This window comes from Macadamia integrifolia, chromosome 3 (assembly GCF_013358625.1).
Source record: "Macadamia integrifolia cultivar HAES 741 chromosome 3, SCU_Mint_v3, whole genome shotgun sequence".
Taxonomy (NCBI): Eukaryota; Viridiplantae; Streptophyta; class Magnoliopsida; order Proteales; family Proteaceae; genus Macadamia; species Macadamia integrifolia.
Window position 1 is genome coordinate 13,146,156 of NC_056559.1, and position 20,581 is coordinate 13,166,736.

Sequence of the window (20,581 nt, forward strand, 5' to 3'; positions counted from 1 at the left end):
TTATCTTTTGTCCCTTAAATTTTACAAGGTTTCTAATGCCAAGATCATATTCAGATAGGCTGATGAGATAATAATTATTAGATTATTTAAGGAAAGTCATCTTAACCCTTATATTAGGGGAAAGGGTTCAGAGAACCAATGGAGTAGGACACATTAACATATGAGTCTATTTGTCTCTTCCACGCATGAAATATCCTTACTACCCCTTCGATGTACAATACTATTTTATCTCACCTCGTAGGTGGGTTTCTCCATATCACTTGCTCAAAGAACTCTCTCCTGTTGTATTAATAGTTGCAATGCTTACATGACTGATTTACCTGATCCATTCTAAACTAAAATATAACTACTTGATTAACGTGTAGAGCTAACCAAGATTGAAATAGAAGACATAGAATGAAGAACACCGATCGAGAAGATTAAAAAGTATGGACATGATCTAAAGTGGATATATTTTTTTGGGGGGGAGGGGAACTCTTCTGGTGTGGCATAGGAAATACTAGGGGTGCAACAGGGCCGGGTTTCTTAAAACCCTATCCCAACCCTAAGTCCCTTTAGTTGGGCCCAAACCCGCCTTGACCCTGACTCAGGGTCGCAAAACTTCAACCCAGGCCCAACCCCTTAGGGTTCAGCCCAGCCCATACCTACCCTTATTGGCTGGATTTTTCAAGGCCAGGCCTGGATGACCCTGATTGGCCCTGACCCTGGTTTGCTATCAAGGGCTAGAATGACCCTGATTGACCTACCCTAGTTTGCCATCAAGGGCCAGGTATACCCTAACCCTGATCCTACAAAATGTGAAGTAACTAAAAAATAAAAAATGCTAATAATAAAGAGGGGAGAAAAAAAACACAAAGCCACAAATTACTCGCCATGAAGAGAACATCCTAAATAAAACATTGAAATAATACAAATAAGTCCAACTATTATGGTAAACAAAGAGGAGATCATTAAGAAAACAAACAATCCAAAAAATTCCAACTATTTGTCATGATAAACAAAGAAATCATCATAATAAGGCAAACAATCCGAATATCTCAAATTACATGTTATGTTAAATAAAGAGGAGAACATTACCAGTGATTTAACAAATGATGCAGAGTGATGTCCATTAAGGGACGAAGGCATGATACAAGTGTACTCATGCGGTGGGATATTGAAACCCTAACGGCCGAAAGTGATCAGTGAAGTGATTATTAAACGCATAACTTTTGTGGTAGAAGAAAAGCGAGAGAGATTGGTGAAAGGATATATTAGGGTTTTCTTTGGTGTCAATGTCAAACAATATCTAAAATTATGTTAAAATCATGATTAACATCAGGGTCACAACCAGGGTCATAATCAGAGTCAACATCATGGCCAAAAACCAGGGCCGAGGCGAGCCAAAAGTAAGGGTAAAAAAATCAGGGCCTAGTTCAGGGCTGGTTGGGAGGGCCAAAGACATCAACCCCCTGGTCAGAAATTTTAGGGTCGAGCTGGCCCTCAGGGTCAAAATATTCAGGTCGGTCCCTATTCGGGATTAGGGAGGGCCAAGGGCGGGTTTGGGCTGTCAGGGCCAAACTTGCACCGCTAGGAAATACCCAGCTATGGTGGGCGCAACTAGGTCTTTTCACACCCAACTGTCTCTAGGTGTTTCCTACACCAGACTAACACGGTTCATTTTCCCAATTTTTTTGGGGGCAAAGCCGATAGTCAATTGATCATCCCCTCCACTATTGGAGATAAGCTGAGTCAATGATTTAGGAATAAAATGTTATAATTTTTTTTTCGTAAATAACATTCTATTCATGAAAAACAAGTAGAGCTCGTGAGCTCGTAATCCCTGAATTACAGGATTCTGTCAATCATGGAATTATAGGATTCTGTCAACCACAGAGTGAGATTTGACCAAACCATCATGCTCATAATGGACAGGGCCTTTCCTAGATAAGGAATCAGTTATAGGGTCGCACTCCCTAAGAACGAACTGAAAAATACATTTCAAAAAATAAGCAATGAGCTAAAGTTGCAGCTAGGGGTGCAAGTTTGGCCTTGACGGTCTGAACCTGCCTTTGGCCCGCCCTGATCCCGAACAAGTACCATCCCAAAAATTTTGTCCCTGAGGGGCGACCCGACTCTGAAATTTCTGACCCTGAGTCAGGGTCAGGGTAGGTAAGGGTTGATGTCTTTGGCTAGCCCAGCCTGCCCTGAACTAGGCCCTGATTTTGGCCCCTGATGTTGACCCTGGTTGTGACCCTGATGTTAACTCTGAATTTAACCTCTCTTGCTTTTTTTATCAAGAAATTTATAACTTTATATTTTTTATCTCCTCTTTATTATGAATATATATATATATATATATATTTTTAAGTTTTTTCATATTTTGCAGGGTCAGGGTCAGGGTATACCCAACCCTTGATGGCAAACTAAGATCTGGGTCAATCAGGGTCAGGGTCAGGGTCATCCTGGCCCGACCCTAAAAAATCAGGGCCAATTAGGGTTGGTAAGGGTTGGGCTGAACCCTGAAGGGTAGGGGCCCAGTTAAGGGGACTCAGGGTTGGGCTAGGGTTTCTTAAAAGCCTAGTCCTACCCGGCCCTTTTGCACCCCTAGTCGTAGCAGCCCTAAGCACAACTAATATATTTGAAGTAAATGAGTCAGGTAACTCTGAAGTTGCCCAAGCCCAATCCCAAGCCCAAGCCTAAGCCGAGGCCAGCCGAGGCCAGCCCAGCCCTTCCTGCCCCACGAAGAGGTTTCTAATTAAATTGAACCTTGAAAAATGTTATGCCAGTCTATTCCTAAAATGTACTTCACCTTCTCACCAAAATATGGCTTCTTTTTTTTTTACGTCTCACCTGCTCTATTTCATATCACATAAATTTACATCAATTATATTTCCAATCAGAAACCAAAATTGAAAATTGCTTTTATAATTTTTTTTTTCGGCAAAAGGTTTTGTGTATGGTACACAACCTTTAGACAGGAGATGAGGGTCTATGGTGCACCACCCTCATTCTTATCCAATGGTTGTATGCATGGTCGAGCACCATGCACACTCATTCACAAAACCTCTTCCCTTTCTTTTCAAATATGATTTCTAATTTTATTTTTAAGAATAATTTGCGGACTAACAATAAAAATACTTTGGAAACTAATACAAATAATATATTATAGTAGGTTTGGTATGTTTGGGTAAAAATAAAAATACTTCGGACATTAATACAAATAATAGATTCTAGTAGCTTTGGTTTGTCTATGTTTACAATACATTTTGTATCCTAATTTTTTTTATTGGAGTTATTATTTTTTTTCTTAAGTATAACAAAGGGTGTCCCCACATCCTTTGGAGTGGGAATAGTCCTTAGGAGCCCCAGCTTGAACCCATCTACGTAAGACGCTTCATGACACGCTTTACCCACTACGAACGCCGATGGACATATTTTTAGAAGTCCATTTATAATATATTAGAACAAATAGCCTCACACAATTCATATTGGGACCTACATAAAAATACAAGAAGTGGCTTACCATAGAGTTGACCGAGAATTGATCTGTCGCTCGCACAATCACTTGGTCGTATGGAAGAGCGTCCAACACATGTCCTTTTTACTTTCAAATATATCCCTCTTCATCCATGTACTAGCAGGAAGTGGGACAAGTGTTGGATATTCACCCGTACGACCAGGTTATCAAGCGAGCAACGGATCAAGTTGTTCAACTCAAATGATGATCCATCCTCATTCCTATTAGGCTTCTTCAATATACTTCATAATTTGTTCCATTATGTTTACCATTGTTCTTGCTTGTACCATCTATATTAGTTTTCCAACATTCACAACACCACCTTCAACTTAGTCCTCTTTTTTTTTTTTTTTTTTCATGTTTCAGTTTGATGCGAAGTATCCGTAATTCTCTTGTTCCCCTCGGTACTCCCAAAATATGCCTCAATAGTACTAGGCTTTGGATTATTGACCAGACACAGTGACTTATTGATCTCTGAGCTACCTTGCAAAGACTCAGTTATCAATTTCTTGATGTAAAATAGAGAAATCAATAGTTTATATTCGAATTCGAAGAAACATAAGTTTGGAATACGAATCGCATGATAGCAACATCCCCAGAATTTAAGAAGATGACGAAGATATTAGCGTAGACTGTCGACAATGGAGGGGACTATCATCTTCCTTCTAGAGCCACTGGTCCGTTGCTTCCGGTGAATATACTCGACCGACGACGACGACGACGACGACGACGACAATGAGGATGGCAACGAAGGAGGATCCCTCATGAATTCTTAGCCAGCCAATTAGTTAGGTACGACATTTCTTCTTCTCTGTGCAAGAAGGGGTTGGTACAACTCTTAAGGGCTGAGACTTGAGTTGTGTCAGAAGGGTGGGGAAGAGAGTGATGAGAGATGATGAATTAAGAGTTAAAAAAAAGATGATGTGAGCCAATCCAACCAACGCAAGACTGCATGGGGGTTGGAGATCACCAGGGTTAGCGGCGATGGGGAGGTGATTGGTGATGGTGGAGAGAGAGAGAGAGAGGGTGCAGCAAGGTTGAGGGCCGCTGGGATATTTTTCTTCTTTCTGACTATTGGCATGGGAGAACCTATTCTATTTCTACCGCATCGGCTCAGACAACCTTTTCTTCTAAGTATATTATGAGATTTTAAGTAATTTATACAATTATATTGGGTGATATTTACAAAAGTTTTTATTTTAAGTTTGTAAAATATCATTTTCTTTCCCTTCTATTTACGCCTATGTTTAGTTGTCAAGGGTAAAAAAAAAAAAAGAATATATATCATAAAATCCTAATACTGGACTGTACAAAATTGTCCTCAACAAAAGAGTTCCAAATAAAAATTTCGAGCGATGTTTACTCCCCCTACACCCTCTATGTAGGGGGACATACTGCCCCTTTGCAATCCCCATGGCACTCTTACTGGTAATCAGAATCGCCATTATATGGGGGTCTACACTAGTACTTTCTGGATTAAACAACATAATGTAATACATCGTTCCCTAATAGCAGAGGAATCTCTTTAGCCATTGAGTTTGAACATTTCATACCTCTAATATCTTGGGGATATAATTAGGACAGGAAAAGGTTGGGTATGCTACTAGTATATCGTAAGCTAGTATTCACTGTGTCTTTCTCTGCCTCCTTTTGAAATGATACTCTTATCTATCCTGCATGATACCTTCTCTGATGCCTCTATTGGTGTTGTTGACTAACTTACTGTATATTGGCGGCAGATCTATCCCTAGGGGTGTCAACCGGTCGGGCCGATCTGGTTTCAGTCGGGCTTAATCAGGCTTGAAGACTTTCAAAGGCTACACTGTGTCCGTCCATTTAACTAATCGGGCTTAGTTATTGAGGGCATGGTTCATTTTATATTCGGTCGATCGGCCTCAGGCTATAATCGGGCTACCTTAATCGGGCTTTAGTTGGGCTTTAACAGGGCTATGGACATGTTTAATGTTAAACGGGCTTTAACCGGTTTTTAAACGGACCCTCTTTAAAATGTACTATTATATTCCGACCCACTCATGCAAGCCCAAAAAAATGACAATAAATCAATAAATGATATCAAATATATCCATTATTTAAAATGTGAACATGTCTTTACTTTTTAGTTTTTATTCTTTAATTTGGGGGGTAAAATAGGTATTCTACAATCATTAAAGGGTCGGGCCAAGTCGGTGCACAATAGGCCGGTCTCGGTCGGGCATTATTCGATTGGTCTCGGTCAGGCGTTCGACTGTCCAAGTAGCAAAACCGATACCGATTATTTATAAACGGGCCGGGCTCAGGTCCGACACTTTTAATAAATGATTCGGACCAGGCTGATCTATAAACGGTCGGTCCCGATTGATTTAATCGGGTCATACCACTAATTGACACCCCTATCTATCCCTCTACCAATTAAGATAGTAGATTCATGGGGTGAAGAGATGATAATGGATGTAGGAAAAGCTACAATATGCCATTTTTAGAGCCAGAAAACGAAATTTGCCAAAAATAGAGAAACAAAAACCATACCAAGTGGCCTTAGTCGATAAAATCATCATTGGCAGTCAATTGGGTTAATTTTTGCACTTTATTGACACATGGCATACCCATATAGCCATTGGTCACCTTCGTCTTATATTTATCAAAAAAAAAAAAAAAAAAAAAGACCCTATGTCTTCTGTCCTAATTGAGAGTCGAGGCCATTGATAATTAAAACTCTTTCGAAACGTCCTATTATTTTCTTGCTGTGTTTTTGTAAACCCAATATTACGGCAAGAAAAAAAAACCCAAAAAAGAGAGAAAAAAAAATATACTGTAAATAGCATTTCAAAAAAAAAAAAAAAATCTTGATTCCCCACCCCCAAAAAAGTATTATATATTAAACATGATTTTATCTCACGGATTATATGTTTATATTGTCTTTTATTCTCATATCTTTCAAATGTGAAAGTTAAATCCATATCATTAATTTCATTTTTTTATGCTTTTAAAATGTTTAGTCGTTCCATTCAAATTTTGAGTCATTTTAAGTTCAAGCAATGGAGTTCTTTTTTTTTTTCCAAAAGAAAAATGTAATTATGACTATGTTTGGAGGATCCAGCTCATCTCTTGAGCATCCATCACCCAGGCCTTGCCTATAGTTACTTGGATGAGCGTCATGTGTCTAGGCAAAGGATCCAATAGTTCTTGACGCCTCGCTTTTCACGCCTTTTGTCAGTGCCTCATTCGCTGTGCCTCTTTTCAAAGCATTGGATATTCGTTTGGATACATAGCAATCGCCCATATAACTATGGATCGACCTGGGTGATGGGCTATTCGAAGAATAGCTGAATCCATGTTTGGATGTCAAAAAAAGAAAAAAAAAATTCAAAAATTTTGAATTTGAGAAGAGAGATACAGACACATAATAAAATCAATGTATTAATATGATTTTTATTTTATTACAATTTTTGATACTATTTTCTTTTCATATTTGGCATCCAAACATAGCCTATGGCTTTTTTTTTTTTTTTCGGTAGAATGTAACCTGTAGTTGGGACTTGGTCAAATCAGGAAGTGAATCTGGGCAACACTTGATTGGATACGGTTACCAAATTGCCTTCGTAGGTGGAATCGGAACTTTTTTTTTTTGGTGAAAGTGGAACCGAAACATCATTCCCCAGTGATACGAGAAATTGTGGACTTTGGATTGGCCCAGGTGGAGTGACCCAACGAGCTCGCCAACCATGGGCCAGTTTAGAGACTGGTCAGGATCTAGGCTTGGGTTGAACCTGATAGATGCTTACAAAGGTCCTCTTTGGTATCATTTAAAAAAAAAAAAAAAAATTTTGAATGCATTTGGTATCATTTTTGGAGATTGTTTTTATTTTTAAAAAATTGATAAAACACAAAAATAAAAAAGAGATCAAGAGTCCTTTATGTATTTTGGTCAAAATTGATTTTCAATTATTTTTGCGTTGAACTTTAATGAGAACATACTTAAATTCTAAATATGGAAGGGTAAAATAGTCATTTATTTTATAATTAGAAATTTAAGCCCCTTGCCCCCTCTTCTTCACTCCCAAGTGAAGAAAAATAGTTATAAAAAAAATGAATGTAGGAAATCTTTTCATCCATTTCTTTAAAAAATTATTTTGTAAGTAAAAGTATTAAACTACTTCTCACAAAAAAAATTAATTTTGTCAAATAGATATCAAATCATTTTTATGTTTTGATAAAAAATGATTTTCATTAATGATTTTTTTTAAATAAGTTAGAATAAAAAAAGTTACCAAGACGGCCTAAGCCCAGATGTGGAAGCCGTGAAAGGGGACTGAGACAACACGTGTGAGGCTGACGTTAAAAGGAGATTGACCTGCTGGGGCACGTACGTCAAGTGATACCGTCAGAACGTAAAGATCTTAAAGTGTGACCGGAACGAAGCGTAGCCGGTTTCCATAACAGCAGAACAGAAAATCCAAAGGGGTTTAGGGCCGCGGCTAAGTAGAAACCCCAATCTCTCTCTCGCTCTCTTTCTCTCTCTAATCTAAGACGGAACAAACTGACTCACTACCAGGTAGAAACCCCAACCTCTCTCTCTCTCTCTCTCTCTAAAATCTCAATTGAACACTTCCAGTTTCCACCACCGGAGGCTGTCGTTACTATATCTGCAGTCAATCAAAATCAAGAATCAAGATACTCTGTTTCTCTTTCTTTTTTTTTTTGGATAAAGTGAAGGAAGGAGACTGAAGGATCAAGGATGGATAGATAGGGTAGGTAAAGATTGATCATCTTGGTACTCTGGTTGTGTTTGAATGCTGTTCCCTCATGAACCAACAACAACTGCATCAGCAGCACCATCACCCCAACTTCCATCAACCTTCTCAAGGTCCTACTCTCCCTCCTCAGCCGCAGCCCTTTCAATCTCAGGTCTCTGTTTCGCTCTCTTCCATGGGGGAGCAAGCTCAACCCCAACCTCCAGTCCAGACTCAAATTAATCCTGAACCCCAACCTCAACCTCAACCCCAACCTCAACCTCAACCCCAACCCCAACCCCAGCTCTCAATTCAGCCTCAAACTCAACCCCCAGCCCCAATTCAGACACAATCTCAGTCCCAACCCAAATTCCAACCTCAGATTCAACTACCCCAACCCCAGCCCCAGCCCCAGCCCCAGCCCCATCCTCAGCCTCTGCTTCAACCCCATCCCGAGCCCCATCCCGAGCCCCAACCCGAAACCCAAACTCAGGCCCTGCCAGATGATCATCCTCAACTTCAACAGAACATCACTACTGAAGCGGTAGAAGGCACAACCACCGTTGCTCCGCCGCAGAAATCTTCGGCGACTAAGATCCCTTTTCGGCCTCGAAAGACCAGGAAGGTGTCCGGGGAGTTCTCTACCGATAACTCTGAAAACAAAGCTCCCCATGCCGTGGACGGAGATAATGCTAATCCGACTCCGCTGACCAACACGACCACCGGCAACAACAAGAAGAACAGCAGGGGCAGTAAAATCCCCACCATCCCCACTGCGGTCTCCGCCACCGTCACCACCACAAGCGCCGCCAACAACGATAGCAGGATCATGGTACAGCCGATTAGGGTTATTCCGAGAATCGTCGGCAAGACATTATCTTGCGATGGAGAGGTTGCAGCTGCTATTCGGCATTTAAGGTCCGTGGACCCACAGCTAGCGCGTGTGATCGATGTCCATCAGCCGCCTTCTTTTGACACATTTCACCCACCGTTCCTAGCCCTCACCAAGAGTATCCTCTACCAGCAGCTCGCCTTCAAGGCTGCGACCTCCATCTATACGCGATTCGTTGCCCTCTGTGGTGGCGAGACTGGGGTAGTTCCCGATGCCGTCCTCACCCTCTCTCTCCACCAACTCCGTCAGATCGGCGTTTCTGCCCGTAAAGCCAGCTACCTGCATGACCTCGCCAGCAAGTACCGCAAAGGGATCCTTTCTGATTCTTCCATCATTGACATGGACGATAAGTCACTCTTCTCAATGCTCACCATGGTCAAGGGCATTGGATCCTGGTCTGTGCACATGTTCATGATTTTCTCTCTTCACCGACCGGATGTTCTCCCCGTCGGTGATCTTGGTGTTCGGAAGGGGGTTCAGCTCCTCTATGGTCTTGAACAATTGCCTCGGCCTTCCCAGATGGAACAACTCTGTGGGAAGTGGAAGCCTTATCGCTCTGTTGGGGCCTGGTACATGTGGAGGTTCGCTGAAGCCAAAGGGGCTCAAGCGTCGGCCGCAGCAATGGCAGTTGGTGCTAGTCCGCAGTCGCTTCAGCAGCAACAACAGCAACAGCAGCAGCAGCAGCAGCAGCAGCCATCACAGCTACAGCTGCAGCCACAGCAGCAGCAGCAGCAACAACATCAGCTTCTAGATCCTATCAATGGGATTGCTAGCCTCGGGTAATAAACCTTATTCTGGGGTTCCTAATATGCATGGTTTCCAAACATGGTGTTCTTTGAGCAGTTAGCTATGTTATTCCACTGTGGTACTGTTGTGCTATTGGCCTCCTGCATACTGATGTTTGTCTTGTTTCCTTTGTTATATTGTTTATCCTCATTAGTTGGCCCCTTGCTAGAATGGTTCGTGGAATCTAAAACTCAAAAATGCTGATACTGGAACAAAATCTATGGAACATTGGTAATAAATGTTGGATTCTTATAACTTCAACCTGATTACTGATCATGTAGGGTTGCTAGGGTAGATCATTATTTAAATTACAAAGTAAAATGAGGATTGTTAGAAGACTATCGTGAGAAGGAAGGAGGAGTCTTGCGGGTTGCACAGACTCCTCCCTCCTCCCTTGTTGGTTTCCTAAACTAATTAGGAAAGTCCTAGTTCTACTAGGACTGAAGTTAGTATCCTAGTCAAACTAGGAGAGTCAAAGTTCAACTAGGATTAGTTGGCTAATTAGTTTCCTGTTATGTCTTTATGTTTCTAGTCCTATTAGGACTGCTGTCCTATTCACAATTTATTTTTAATAGATGTTAAGATATAATGAGAAGAAGAGGGCAGACCCAGGGAAGACCCAAATCACACGATTGGCGACTCCCTCTCCCAAAGTCGCGACCTTATCTCTTTCTCTTTTTCTTTCTTATTTTGCATGGTATCAGAGCTTAGTCTGATCTCTAAATAATTAAGAACAGCCCCTGTTATTAGCCTACAATCTAGTAACAGCCGAATCCCATTAGTGGCTGTTACTGGTTCTTCTTAAAAGAATCCATGGTTCTCTAAGAGGGGGTGATTTGATCCCCTATTTTTTTCTGATTTGTGTATGGAGGATTGATTTACTGAAATCAGTCATACGTCTTGAAGAAATCTACTCAGATTATTGTTAGAAGTGATCGCTGGTTGGGGTTTTCTGGTTTGAAGATTGGATTACACATTATTGGAGAAATTGATTGGAGTTATCAAGGTTTTGGCTGCTTGAATTGATTTTTCCCATATCTTCCAAGTGTGATCTCTGTTTGTAAATTACTTTTGGGATTTTCTTTAACATCATATCAAGAACACCCAGTCCAAAATTCAGCATCATTGGAGCATTGTACACCCAACCGCAGGTACCCTTCTGTTCTACCCAAGTTAGGGTTTTGAGCTATGAGTTGATTTCCCTTTGGTTGTTGATTTTATTGAAGTTTTTCTAGAGATTTGGTTTGCTATTTTATCTTGATTGATCATATACATAAGAATAGGGGTGTCAATTCCTAAACCGAACTGGTAAAACCGGCAGGACCAAACCGATAACAACACGGACCGAACCGAACCAAACCGAAGCCTTATTGGTTCGGTTCTGTTTGGAGTATTGCAACCCCAAAACCAAACCGAACCGCATCGAAAACCGGATGAACCCGAAACCAAACCGAAACCGGCTCAAAACCCGGACCGAAACTGAAACCAAACCGGTAAGAAACCGAAACACTCCAAAAGTCATTAAAAAAATCAAAATTTGCATAGTTTTGTATACATTTGTATGAAAAATCGAATCCAAACTGGACAAAAAACCAAAACCAACCCGGTTACAAATCGATTTAAGAAACCGAAGACAAACCGAAACCAAACCGCACCGAAACCGAAACTAAACTGAAACCGGAATTTCCTTGTTGGTTCGGTTTTGGTTTCACTTTCCCACACCGAAACCGACTCAACCCGGATCGAAACCGAGCCGGACCGACCGATTGACACCCCTACATAAGAACAATCAATTGTGTGGTCTAACAAGGAGGTTATATTGATTTTCTGGCTTATTGTTCTGTGAATTTTTGTGCACTAATGGCTGACAAGGAAGGAAAGAATGTTATCACTGAGGTGATATCCCCATCATCACATAAGATTACAGAAAAGAAGCTTGCAGGAGCTGCCAATTTTCAATAGTGGAAGAAACTTGCTAATGACACTACATGGAATATGGTTGATGCACATATTTTCGGACAGCTATTGAACTCAATGGATAACTCCATAGTTGATGTTGTTATTCACATCGATACTGTGAAGGAGCTATGGGACTATTTGATTGTTCTGTATTCTGGGCAGAATAACCTCTTGCATCTATGAGCTGTCTTAGGAATTTTATTGGATTGATAGGAAGGGTCGGCCTCTAACTCAGTACTTTGCTGATTTCATGAGGATGTATGAAGAGTTGAATTCTCTACTCCCTATTAGTAGTGATGTGCAGAAGATGCAAAACTAGCGGGAGCAACTTGCAGTTATGGGTTTTTAGGGAGGTCTTGGAACAGAATATGATTCTGTTCGTTCTCAGATTCTTGGAAGTTACAAGGTGGCATCTCTTGTAGATTCCTTTTTTCGAGTTTTACGGGTATCTCGAGAGAATTCTTATGATTCCACTTCAGTGGAAAACTCCGCACTTGCAGCATAGAGTAATAATCGTGGAGCTTCATGTGGTACATGTAATGGTGGTAATGAGGGACAATTTACTGGGAACTCCTCAGATAGTTCAGGGGCAATAAACACATGTCACCATTGTGGTAAACCAGGACACATCCAATGCTTATATTGGAAACTTCAGGACAAATCTCCTCAAAAGCAGTTTGCTAACTCAACTATAGTTGATGAACCTTTTCATTCTGGACAATTTGAGGGTAAGATGGTCAAAATGACCGATGAAGAATTTGCACGGTACAATTAGTTTCAGACTCAAGCACCTCCACCTTCCACTGCTACTCTTGTTTAGATAAATAATGCCATTTTATGTCTCTCCTCTTCTCGCCCCTGGATAATCGATTCAGGTGCATCGGATCACATGTCTGGTATTTTAGGTATATTTTCTTCTTTTAAGTTGACATTGACTAATGGCTCAATTGCTAAGGTCAATGGTATTGGCACTTTTTGTCTTAATTCTTCCTTATCGTTATCACATGTTCTTTATTTGCCACAATTCTTTTGGTCTGTAAGCAAGTTCACACAAGCTTACAATTGTTCTATAACCTTTTTCTCCGACTCATGTGTTTTTTAGGATCTTACGACGAAGAAGATTCTTGGTAGAGGTCGTAGGGTTGGGGGACTGTATCTTTTTGAAGACAATTCACCTTCCATAGCCTGTTTGGGTATTCTGACTTCTCATCAGGTTCACTGTCGGTTGGGCTATCCGTCTTTACAATGTTTACAGAAACTTGATCCCAGTTTTAATTCTCTTTCTAGTTTAGAATGTGAGTTATGTCAATTTGAAAAATTACATCGTGTTAGTTATTCCCCTCGAGTCAATAAACGGTCTGTGTCCCCTTTTGCTTTGGTTCATTCGGATGTATGGGGCCCTTGTCCTATAACGTCCAAGTTAGGTTTTAGTATTTTGTTACCTTTGTTGATGACTATTCTAGGACGACCTGGATTTATTTAATGAAAAATCATTCTGAATTATTTGCTGTCTTTTGTGCATTTGTTGTTGAAATTCGAAATCAATTTCATGTGACTATCAAAATTCTACGAAGTGATAATGCAAAGAGTAATTTTCTAGTCCATTTTCTCAGTTTATGGCTGGTTGTGGCATGATGCACTAGTCTTCTTGTTCAGACACTCCTCAACAAAATGGAGTGGTTGAAAGCAAGAATCATTATTTGATGGAGGTTGCTCGGTCACTTATGTTTGAAATGAAGGTAGCCAAATACTTTTGGGCCTATGCAGTTTTCACTGCTTGTTATCTTATTAATCGTATGTGTTCCTTTGTTTTGTGTGGTGTTATTCCCCATTCTTTATTATTTTCTTATGAGCAACTTTTTGTTCTTCCCCCTCGCGTATTTGGTTGTGTTTGCTTTATTCGTGATCATCATCCAAGTTTATCAAAGTTGGATCCTCGAGCTATTAAATGTCTCTTTTTGGGTTACTCACATATCCGAAAGGGATAACGGTGTTATTCCTCTGTTTTTCAAAAATACTTTGTTATTGCCGATGTGTCCTTCTTTGAGTCCGCACCCTACCCATATGAGTCATTTGTTTTGTCTGAGTTGGATGATGATCTTCCATTTTATGTTATTCGTCATTATAATCCACAGGTCGCCACAGAGGAAGAGTTGTCTCCACCACCACCTCCTCCTCCACTAGTTGCTCCATAGGTTTATACTCGTCCAGTTCGGGAAGCATCAGCACCCCCTCTCCCTGCGGAACCTACCTTATCATCTTCATCTATGGATCCTACTCCAGGTATTCTTCTTTCTAATTTAGGCTTTCCTATTGCACAACATAAGGGTGTTAGAAACTGTACCCAACATCATATTGCTGACTTTGTGTCTTACTCTGGCCTATCGTATGCTTTTCATTCCTGTCTTTTCACTAATTCTTGTCATCCTGTTCCTAAGAATCTTGTAGAGGCAATATCTAAGCCTGGCTGGAGGGCAACTATGAAAGAAGAACTGCTTGCCTTGGAAGAAAACCCGAATTGGGATCTTGTACCGTTGCCCCTGGCAAGAAGGCTAATAGGTCTCTTTCTCATTTGAAGGCTCAGTTGGTCGCAAAGGGGTATGCCCAGGTTTAGGGCATTGATTATCTGGATACCTTCTCCCTTGTTGCCAAATTGGCCTCTGTTCGTGTTTTGCTCTTACGGCTTCATCTCATTGACCATTATTTCAGCTTGATGTGATTCATGGTAATTTGCATGAGGAGGTGTATATAGAGCAACCTCCGAGGTTTGTTGCTCAGGGGGAGTGTGGAAAGATGTGCAAACTCAAGAAGTCCTTGTATGGGGTGAAACAGTCTCCTCGGGCGTGGTTTGGTAGGTTCACTGATGTGGTTTGAGCATTTAGACTGTTAAGGTGTGACAATGATCATTCTGTGTTCTATCGAAAGTCTGATGCAAGGAGGATATTTTTGGTTATATATGTTGATGACATTGTCATTACTGGAGATGATGTTGAAGGAATCCAAAGTTTGGAAGCACTTTTGCAGTAATACTTTCAAACCAAGGATCTAGGACGGTTAAAGTACTTCATGGGAATTGAAGTTGCTTAGTCAAGGAAGGGAATTTCTTTGTCTCAGAGAAAGTACATTTTGGACCTACTTTTAGAAACATGTATGTTAGGAACCAAACCCATTGACACTCCAATGGATCCAAATGTGAAACTTATGCCTGAAGGAGGTGATGTGTTAGAAGTTCCTGAGAAATACAGAAGACTGGTGGGAAAACTGAATTATTTGACTGTGACTCGACCTGACATTGCCTTCCCTGTCAGTGTTGTGAGTCAGTTTCTTTCATCTCCACGAACTTCACATTGAGATGCTGTTGTCCGTATTCTGAGGTACCTTATGAAAGCTCCAGGATGTGGTCTGTTGTATTCAGATCATGGACATACTTGTATAAAAGGTTTTTGTGATGCTTATTGGGCTGGTTCTCCTGTTGATAGGAGGTCAAATACAGGATACTGTACTTTTGTTGGTAGAAATCTTGTGTTTTGGAATAGCATGAAACAAACTGTTGTGGCAAGGTCTAGCGCTGAGTCTGAGTATCGTGCCATGGCTCATGTTACTTGTGAGTTGATGTGGGTAAAGCAGCTTTTGACGGAACTTGGATTTGAATGCACTTCCTCTATGTAGTTGTGGTGTGATAACCAAGTTGCTATTCATATTGCGTCTAATCCAGTGTTTCATGAGAGGACAAAACATATTGAGGTCGACTGTCACTTTGTTTGTGAAAAGCTACGACAAGGATTTATTTATACAAGTCCAGTGGTGTGATAACCAAGTTGCTATTCATATTGCGTCTAATCCAGTGTTCCATGAGAGGACAAAACATATTGAGGTTGACTGTCATTTTGTTCGTGAAAAGCTACAACAATTAGTTATTTCTACAAGTCATGTTCGTACAAGAGAACAACTTGGAGATGTTTTTACTAAGTCCTTGGGGGGTGGTAGAGTGGACTATATTTGTAACAAGCTGGGCATGATTAACATCTATGCTCCAACTTGAGGGGGAGTGTTAGAAGACTATCGTGAGAAGGAAGGAAGGGTCCTGCGGGCTGCGCAGAGTCCTCCTTCCTCCTTTGTTGGTTTCCTAAACTAATTAGGAAAGTCCTAGTTCTACTAGGACTGATGTTAGTGGTGTTCGTCTAGAAGTTAGTATCCTAGTCAAACTGGGAGAGTCAAAGTTCAACTAGGATTAGTTGGCTTATTAGTTTTTGTTACGTCTTTATGTTTCTAGTCCTATTAGGGCTGCTGTCCTATTCACAGTTTATTTGTAATAGATGTTACTACATAATGAGAAGAAGAGGGCAGACCCAGGGCAGACCCAAATCACACGATTGGGGACTCCCTTTCCCAGAGTCATGACCTTATCTCTCTCTCTCTCTCTCTCTCTCTCTCTTTCTCTCGCTTATTTTACAAAGATAATATAGCGCTCTCTTGTGTTTATGAAATTAGTTCAATTATTTGCATTCTTTTTGAAGAAGAATATCGAGAAGCCTTCTAGAAGTGTAATTGTGGTAAAACTAGAGATTCATTTGGAAATCTGACTTTGTTGATTATTTTCTATGTTCACAATCCCTTTGACTGGATGTACCATTAATGAGGTCCTAGTGATTAGTGTTGGCTGAGACCCGTTTGATCTTTTGTGTATCAGTGTGTGTGGAGTTCCAGGATATATGAAGGGCCCAAAAGTAAAGCATTGATCCACTTTATATACAAGATGTAAAAAGATATCCCTGCTTATTGGGAGGCTTAGAGATTGTGAAGAAGTCGCTGCTTATATGATCCCTTTTTCCGTGAAAAGTTGACTTTTTAAGTAGATTGAAACTTAGGCCAGAGACTCATTCAAAGTGAGAAAAAAGTACACAGAAATATTTTCTGGTTTTCTAATGCGTTGCATAAAATGTAAATGGGGCAGAACCAATCCATTGGGAGCCAAAACTTTACCAATAATTCATGGTGTTCATCCTATACAAGAATTCTGCCTGAAGTTTCCATCACAGTTTAGGAGAGAAAGCGAAGAGAGAGGAAAAAAAAAAAATACATACTAGGATTCAACTTTCCCCTTTGCCATAACGCCATCTCCTTTGCAAAACTTCCTCGAGCTTTAGTATAAACAACAAATTGTTCCATGATCTTGTCTTGCAAGGTTGCATCAGGCACCAACTTTGCCATAACATCGTTAAAGGTATCAAGTACATTATGCCATGAGTTAGTTGGATCCATCTCAACAGCCTTAAAGTACTTTCTTGGATTGAGGAAAAGTGTAACGGCATATAGTGCTCTCTCCATTTGACTGCCAACGCCTACCAACAATCTTTATGATTTTCTTCCATTGTCCCTTTTTTTTTTTTGTCTCTTCCATTGCAAGATATACTTCAGCAAAGCAGGCTCCTCATCACCGTCTAGGCATCTATTATCCTCAAGAGTTGAAGTGGCAGTGGCGGTCTTATTCAATCTTGCACACCATTATAGAAAGTTGCAACAAGCACTATTTTAGCCACTTTCTTCCTTGCCTTTTGTTGATGAAAGCTTAGAACAAGACCAGTCATCAGACGCAAACACTTGCCTCAAGGCATCCCTATGCTTTAATAAGTATGAAGTGTTAAGAATAAAGACGCAAATCTAGTTACTCCGGCCCTCACTAAGTCTACTCCATTGGTCAAGAAGGCGAGTGTGCCTATAGATAAAGCTAGTTAAGTATCTCCCCTTCAAATTAACTGACCTATATGATCTTAAATGGCCTATGTCCTCTAGCATAAGGTCCAGGCAATTGATTGCATCCTTTTATCCTCCAATCGATAGATTTCTCTTTCTTCTCTCGTTTTTATCCATTTTTTAGTTTCAAATCCTATTTTTTAGGTTTTTCCCTCCCATCACACCTTATTTTCTCCTCTCTCATGTGTGGCATGGCTATTCATTGGACAGCACAATAGTTTCTCTTCCCCTTGATTTTCTACACTGTCAATATGCTTTGAAATTTTACCTATTTGTCTGGATTTTAGGTATTTGAAGCTGTTGTTAATGTCTTTTAAATCTGACTGTTAGATATGAGATCACATATGGCCCATATCTAGCCGTCAGATTGAGGGTCTCTTCCATTCTATTAGTGGGACCATTATTTGCAAGCCAGTCAGATCTGATCGAATCTGCATCACTCTCTTTACACTGGAGATAGTGATTCGCTAATGTAATTGGGAGCATATTAGTTTCAGTGTGTGGACAGGCCCAATATGTTCCTTGGTAACAATAGTGCCCCATGAGATAGACATTGCTTATACAATATTCGCATTTTAGTTATAGGCTTTTGGCGAAATCAATCTCGAATAATGTTCCAAAACTTTTGGAATTGCTTCAAATTTCTGCAGTGTTCCTTGTGGTGCCAATGTTATACCATTTACAAGATGCATGAGTAGATGGGGAGGCTATAGATAGAGAGTTGGTGTGGTTAGATGTTTGTAATGTTTCCATATTCTGCTAATCCATATCTTGTGGTCTTTGTTATTCATTATGTGTTATTGTGATGTGCCCCCTCTTCATCTTGCTACAATGTTACAGTCTTCCATTGAAGGCTGGGTAAATTTCAACGTAAAAGTGCTTCATCTATTATTTTGTTGGTTATCAATGTCACCGTGTTCCATCAGAAATATATACCTAATATGCAGCTTTTATGAATTTGAAATAGAATGCTGGGGAATCAGCAGTTGTAACTTGAAACTTTAAATCACAAACGCTTAGATATTTTCTTGAGTTTGTTTGCTTCATGCTAATCTCTCTACTATGATCATTGATTACAGTGCTAGTCAATAATATATCAGGGTTTTCATCCTTTATCTCCTCTTTTAAAATAATAAATTTTCTTGCTGATCGATATCTGTTTGCCTGCCAGAATTAATTCTTTTTTCATTAAAGTGTCATTGGTTATCATTGTCGAAATTTCCATATTCCTTATTTAAGCACGAAGTAGTGTTTGTAAGTCAGCCTCCCTAATATTTGTATTGCTTAGACACTTTGTTCTGTCCATATTGTGTTGTAGGGCCTGTGCATGGGGACAGTGATTGGGAAGGATGGTAAGAGATGGCAATGTGTTTTCCCATTGTTATGTCTGCTGTGCTATTGTCCTTCAATCAGTTTGAGGAGTACTGCAACATAATTTTATGAAGATACTGATCCAAGGAATAGGAAGAGAAAGCTTGCGCATTCGAGCTTAAGAGGTTCTTAGATATGTATGCTCTGTTTTTCATTATACTATGCTCTTAATAAGAGTGCGTGTGCTTATAACTTGTCTAAGTCACAAGATGCCAATTTGAAATCATTAGCTGTTTCTGAAGGGACTACTCAATTAGTTTCATCTGATGCTTGCCGACCTTGTCTAAAACCTTCTTTAATCAATGAAAAGTTCCATCACTTATTGAATGATCATCTTATTTTAGGCACCTATGAATGAAGTGCATGCTTTCAATGTTTTAATGCTTTGATCTTTGCCTATTTATTGAAGATAATATATTATTAACCTTAGGATGGAATTGAGAAGACTTCTAGTACGTAAAAGGAATAACTGATAGATAACTGAAATTTCATGATTTCTTAAACTTGCATGGGCATCAAAATTGGGTTTTTCTTGAAAGAGGAATCATACTTTTCAAGGATTGCTAGATTGAACTTCTTGGTGTGAGTGCCTCCACTCTGAGCCCAGTGTTCCATAAAGTTCATGTGTAGAGCATATGCAGTCATTCATCTGTACAAGCACGTCTCTATTATATGAGAGGTCTCTGTTCCGTTGTTCTTGAACACCACCTAATTTGATTGTGTACTCTCCCTTTCTGTGGTGTGTTAATGTGTTTGTGCAGTGTGTGTATCCTGTCTTACAGACAAGAAAACACTCTTATTTTTTGAACCTATTGGCTGGCAGCACACTCTGGTTGGAGTTTGGGAAAAAAAAAAGAAAAATTTTGCGTGTGTTTTTGAGCATAGAAAGTTTGCACTACTATATCTACTTTGACTCACATCAGACAAATTCTTTCCTTTTTCAATAAAGAATTCCAGTTATTGTTGGAAGAATGACAAAGATTGAAAATGGTCATTGTGACATGGTTAATGAAATGATTTTTCTTGAGAAGCATCTTATGAACACAATGAACTTTTGGGTGATTCAGGGGGGGGGGGGGGAATGATTTATGTGGAGATCTAAGTGCTTGTTAGGACAATCTGCTGCTCTTGGAGATCATATTTATATATAACTGGGTTTTCGTTTTCTTTTTTTCTTGTCATCTCCATCGTCTTTGTGTTAGGTTAATCATCTTTGAACTTCTTGTTAGGACAATCAGCTGCTTTTGGGATTATATTTATATATAGGTTTTCCCCCCCTCCTTTTTTTTTCTTGCCTCGTCATCGTCTTTGTCTTTGTGTTTGGCTGATACCTGATTTTGGTGTTAGACAGTACAAAGATAACTTCCTATGTAGCCACCATCATTCCCTCCTGATGTAGGACGCAAGAGGTCATATTGGAACTTTGTTTTTATTAGAGATTTGAAAGAATTTGGAAATTTGGGGAGATCACTTCTTTATATAACTGCCTTGAGAATGCTTTTGGTATCTTTTGTTAGAAGATTGGGGTTTGAAAGATCACAGTTAGAGGAGAGAAGGAATGAAGAAAAAAAGAGAGAGAGGAGAAGATCT

General features: G+C 40.0%; 1 protein-coding gene across 2 annotated transcripts; it reads left to right on the forward strand.

The window, feature by feature from the left end:
• The first annotated feature begins 7,982 nt into the window (after window positions 1-7,982).
• On the forward strand, window positions 7,983-19,318 carry LOC122073938. 2 transcript variants are annotated; one of them, XR_006138929.1, is made up of 3 exons: window positions 7,983-9,900; window positions 14,002-14,149; window positions 18,939-19,318. XR_006138929.1 is itself a non-coding variant. In XM_042638667.1 (2 exons), the coding sequence occupies exons 1-2, from the start codon at window positions 8,303-8,305 to the stop codon at window positions 18,958-18,960; spliced, it is 1,620 nt and encodes a 539-aa protein (XP_042494601.1). In that variant the 5' UTR covers window positions 7,985-8,302; the 3' UTR covers window positions 18,961-19,318. The 2 variants fall into 2 exon arrangements, 1 of the variants encoding a protein (XP_042494601.1); XM_042638667.1 differs by lacking the exon at window positions 14,002-14,149 and having other exon boundaries at window positions 7,985-9,900.
• The last annotated feature ends 1,263 nt before the right edge of the window (window positions 19,319-20,581 follow it).

What these genes read in the sequence shown, in the direction of transcription:
- LOC122073938 (XM_042638667.1), top strand. Translation starts at nt 8,303, where the DNA reads ATGAACCAACAACAACTGCATCAGCAGCACCATCACCCCAACTTCCAT. An exon ending in AATGGGATTGCTAGCCTCGG is followed by an intron (nt 9,901 to 18,938) that starts GTAATAAACCTT and finishes ATTGTGTTGTAG; the next exon opens with GGCCTGTGCATGGGGACAGT.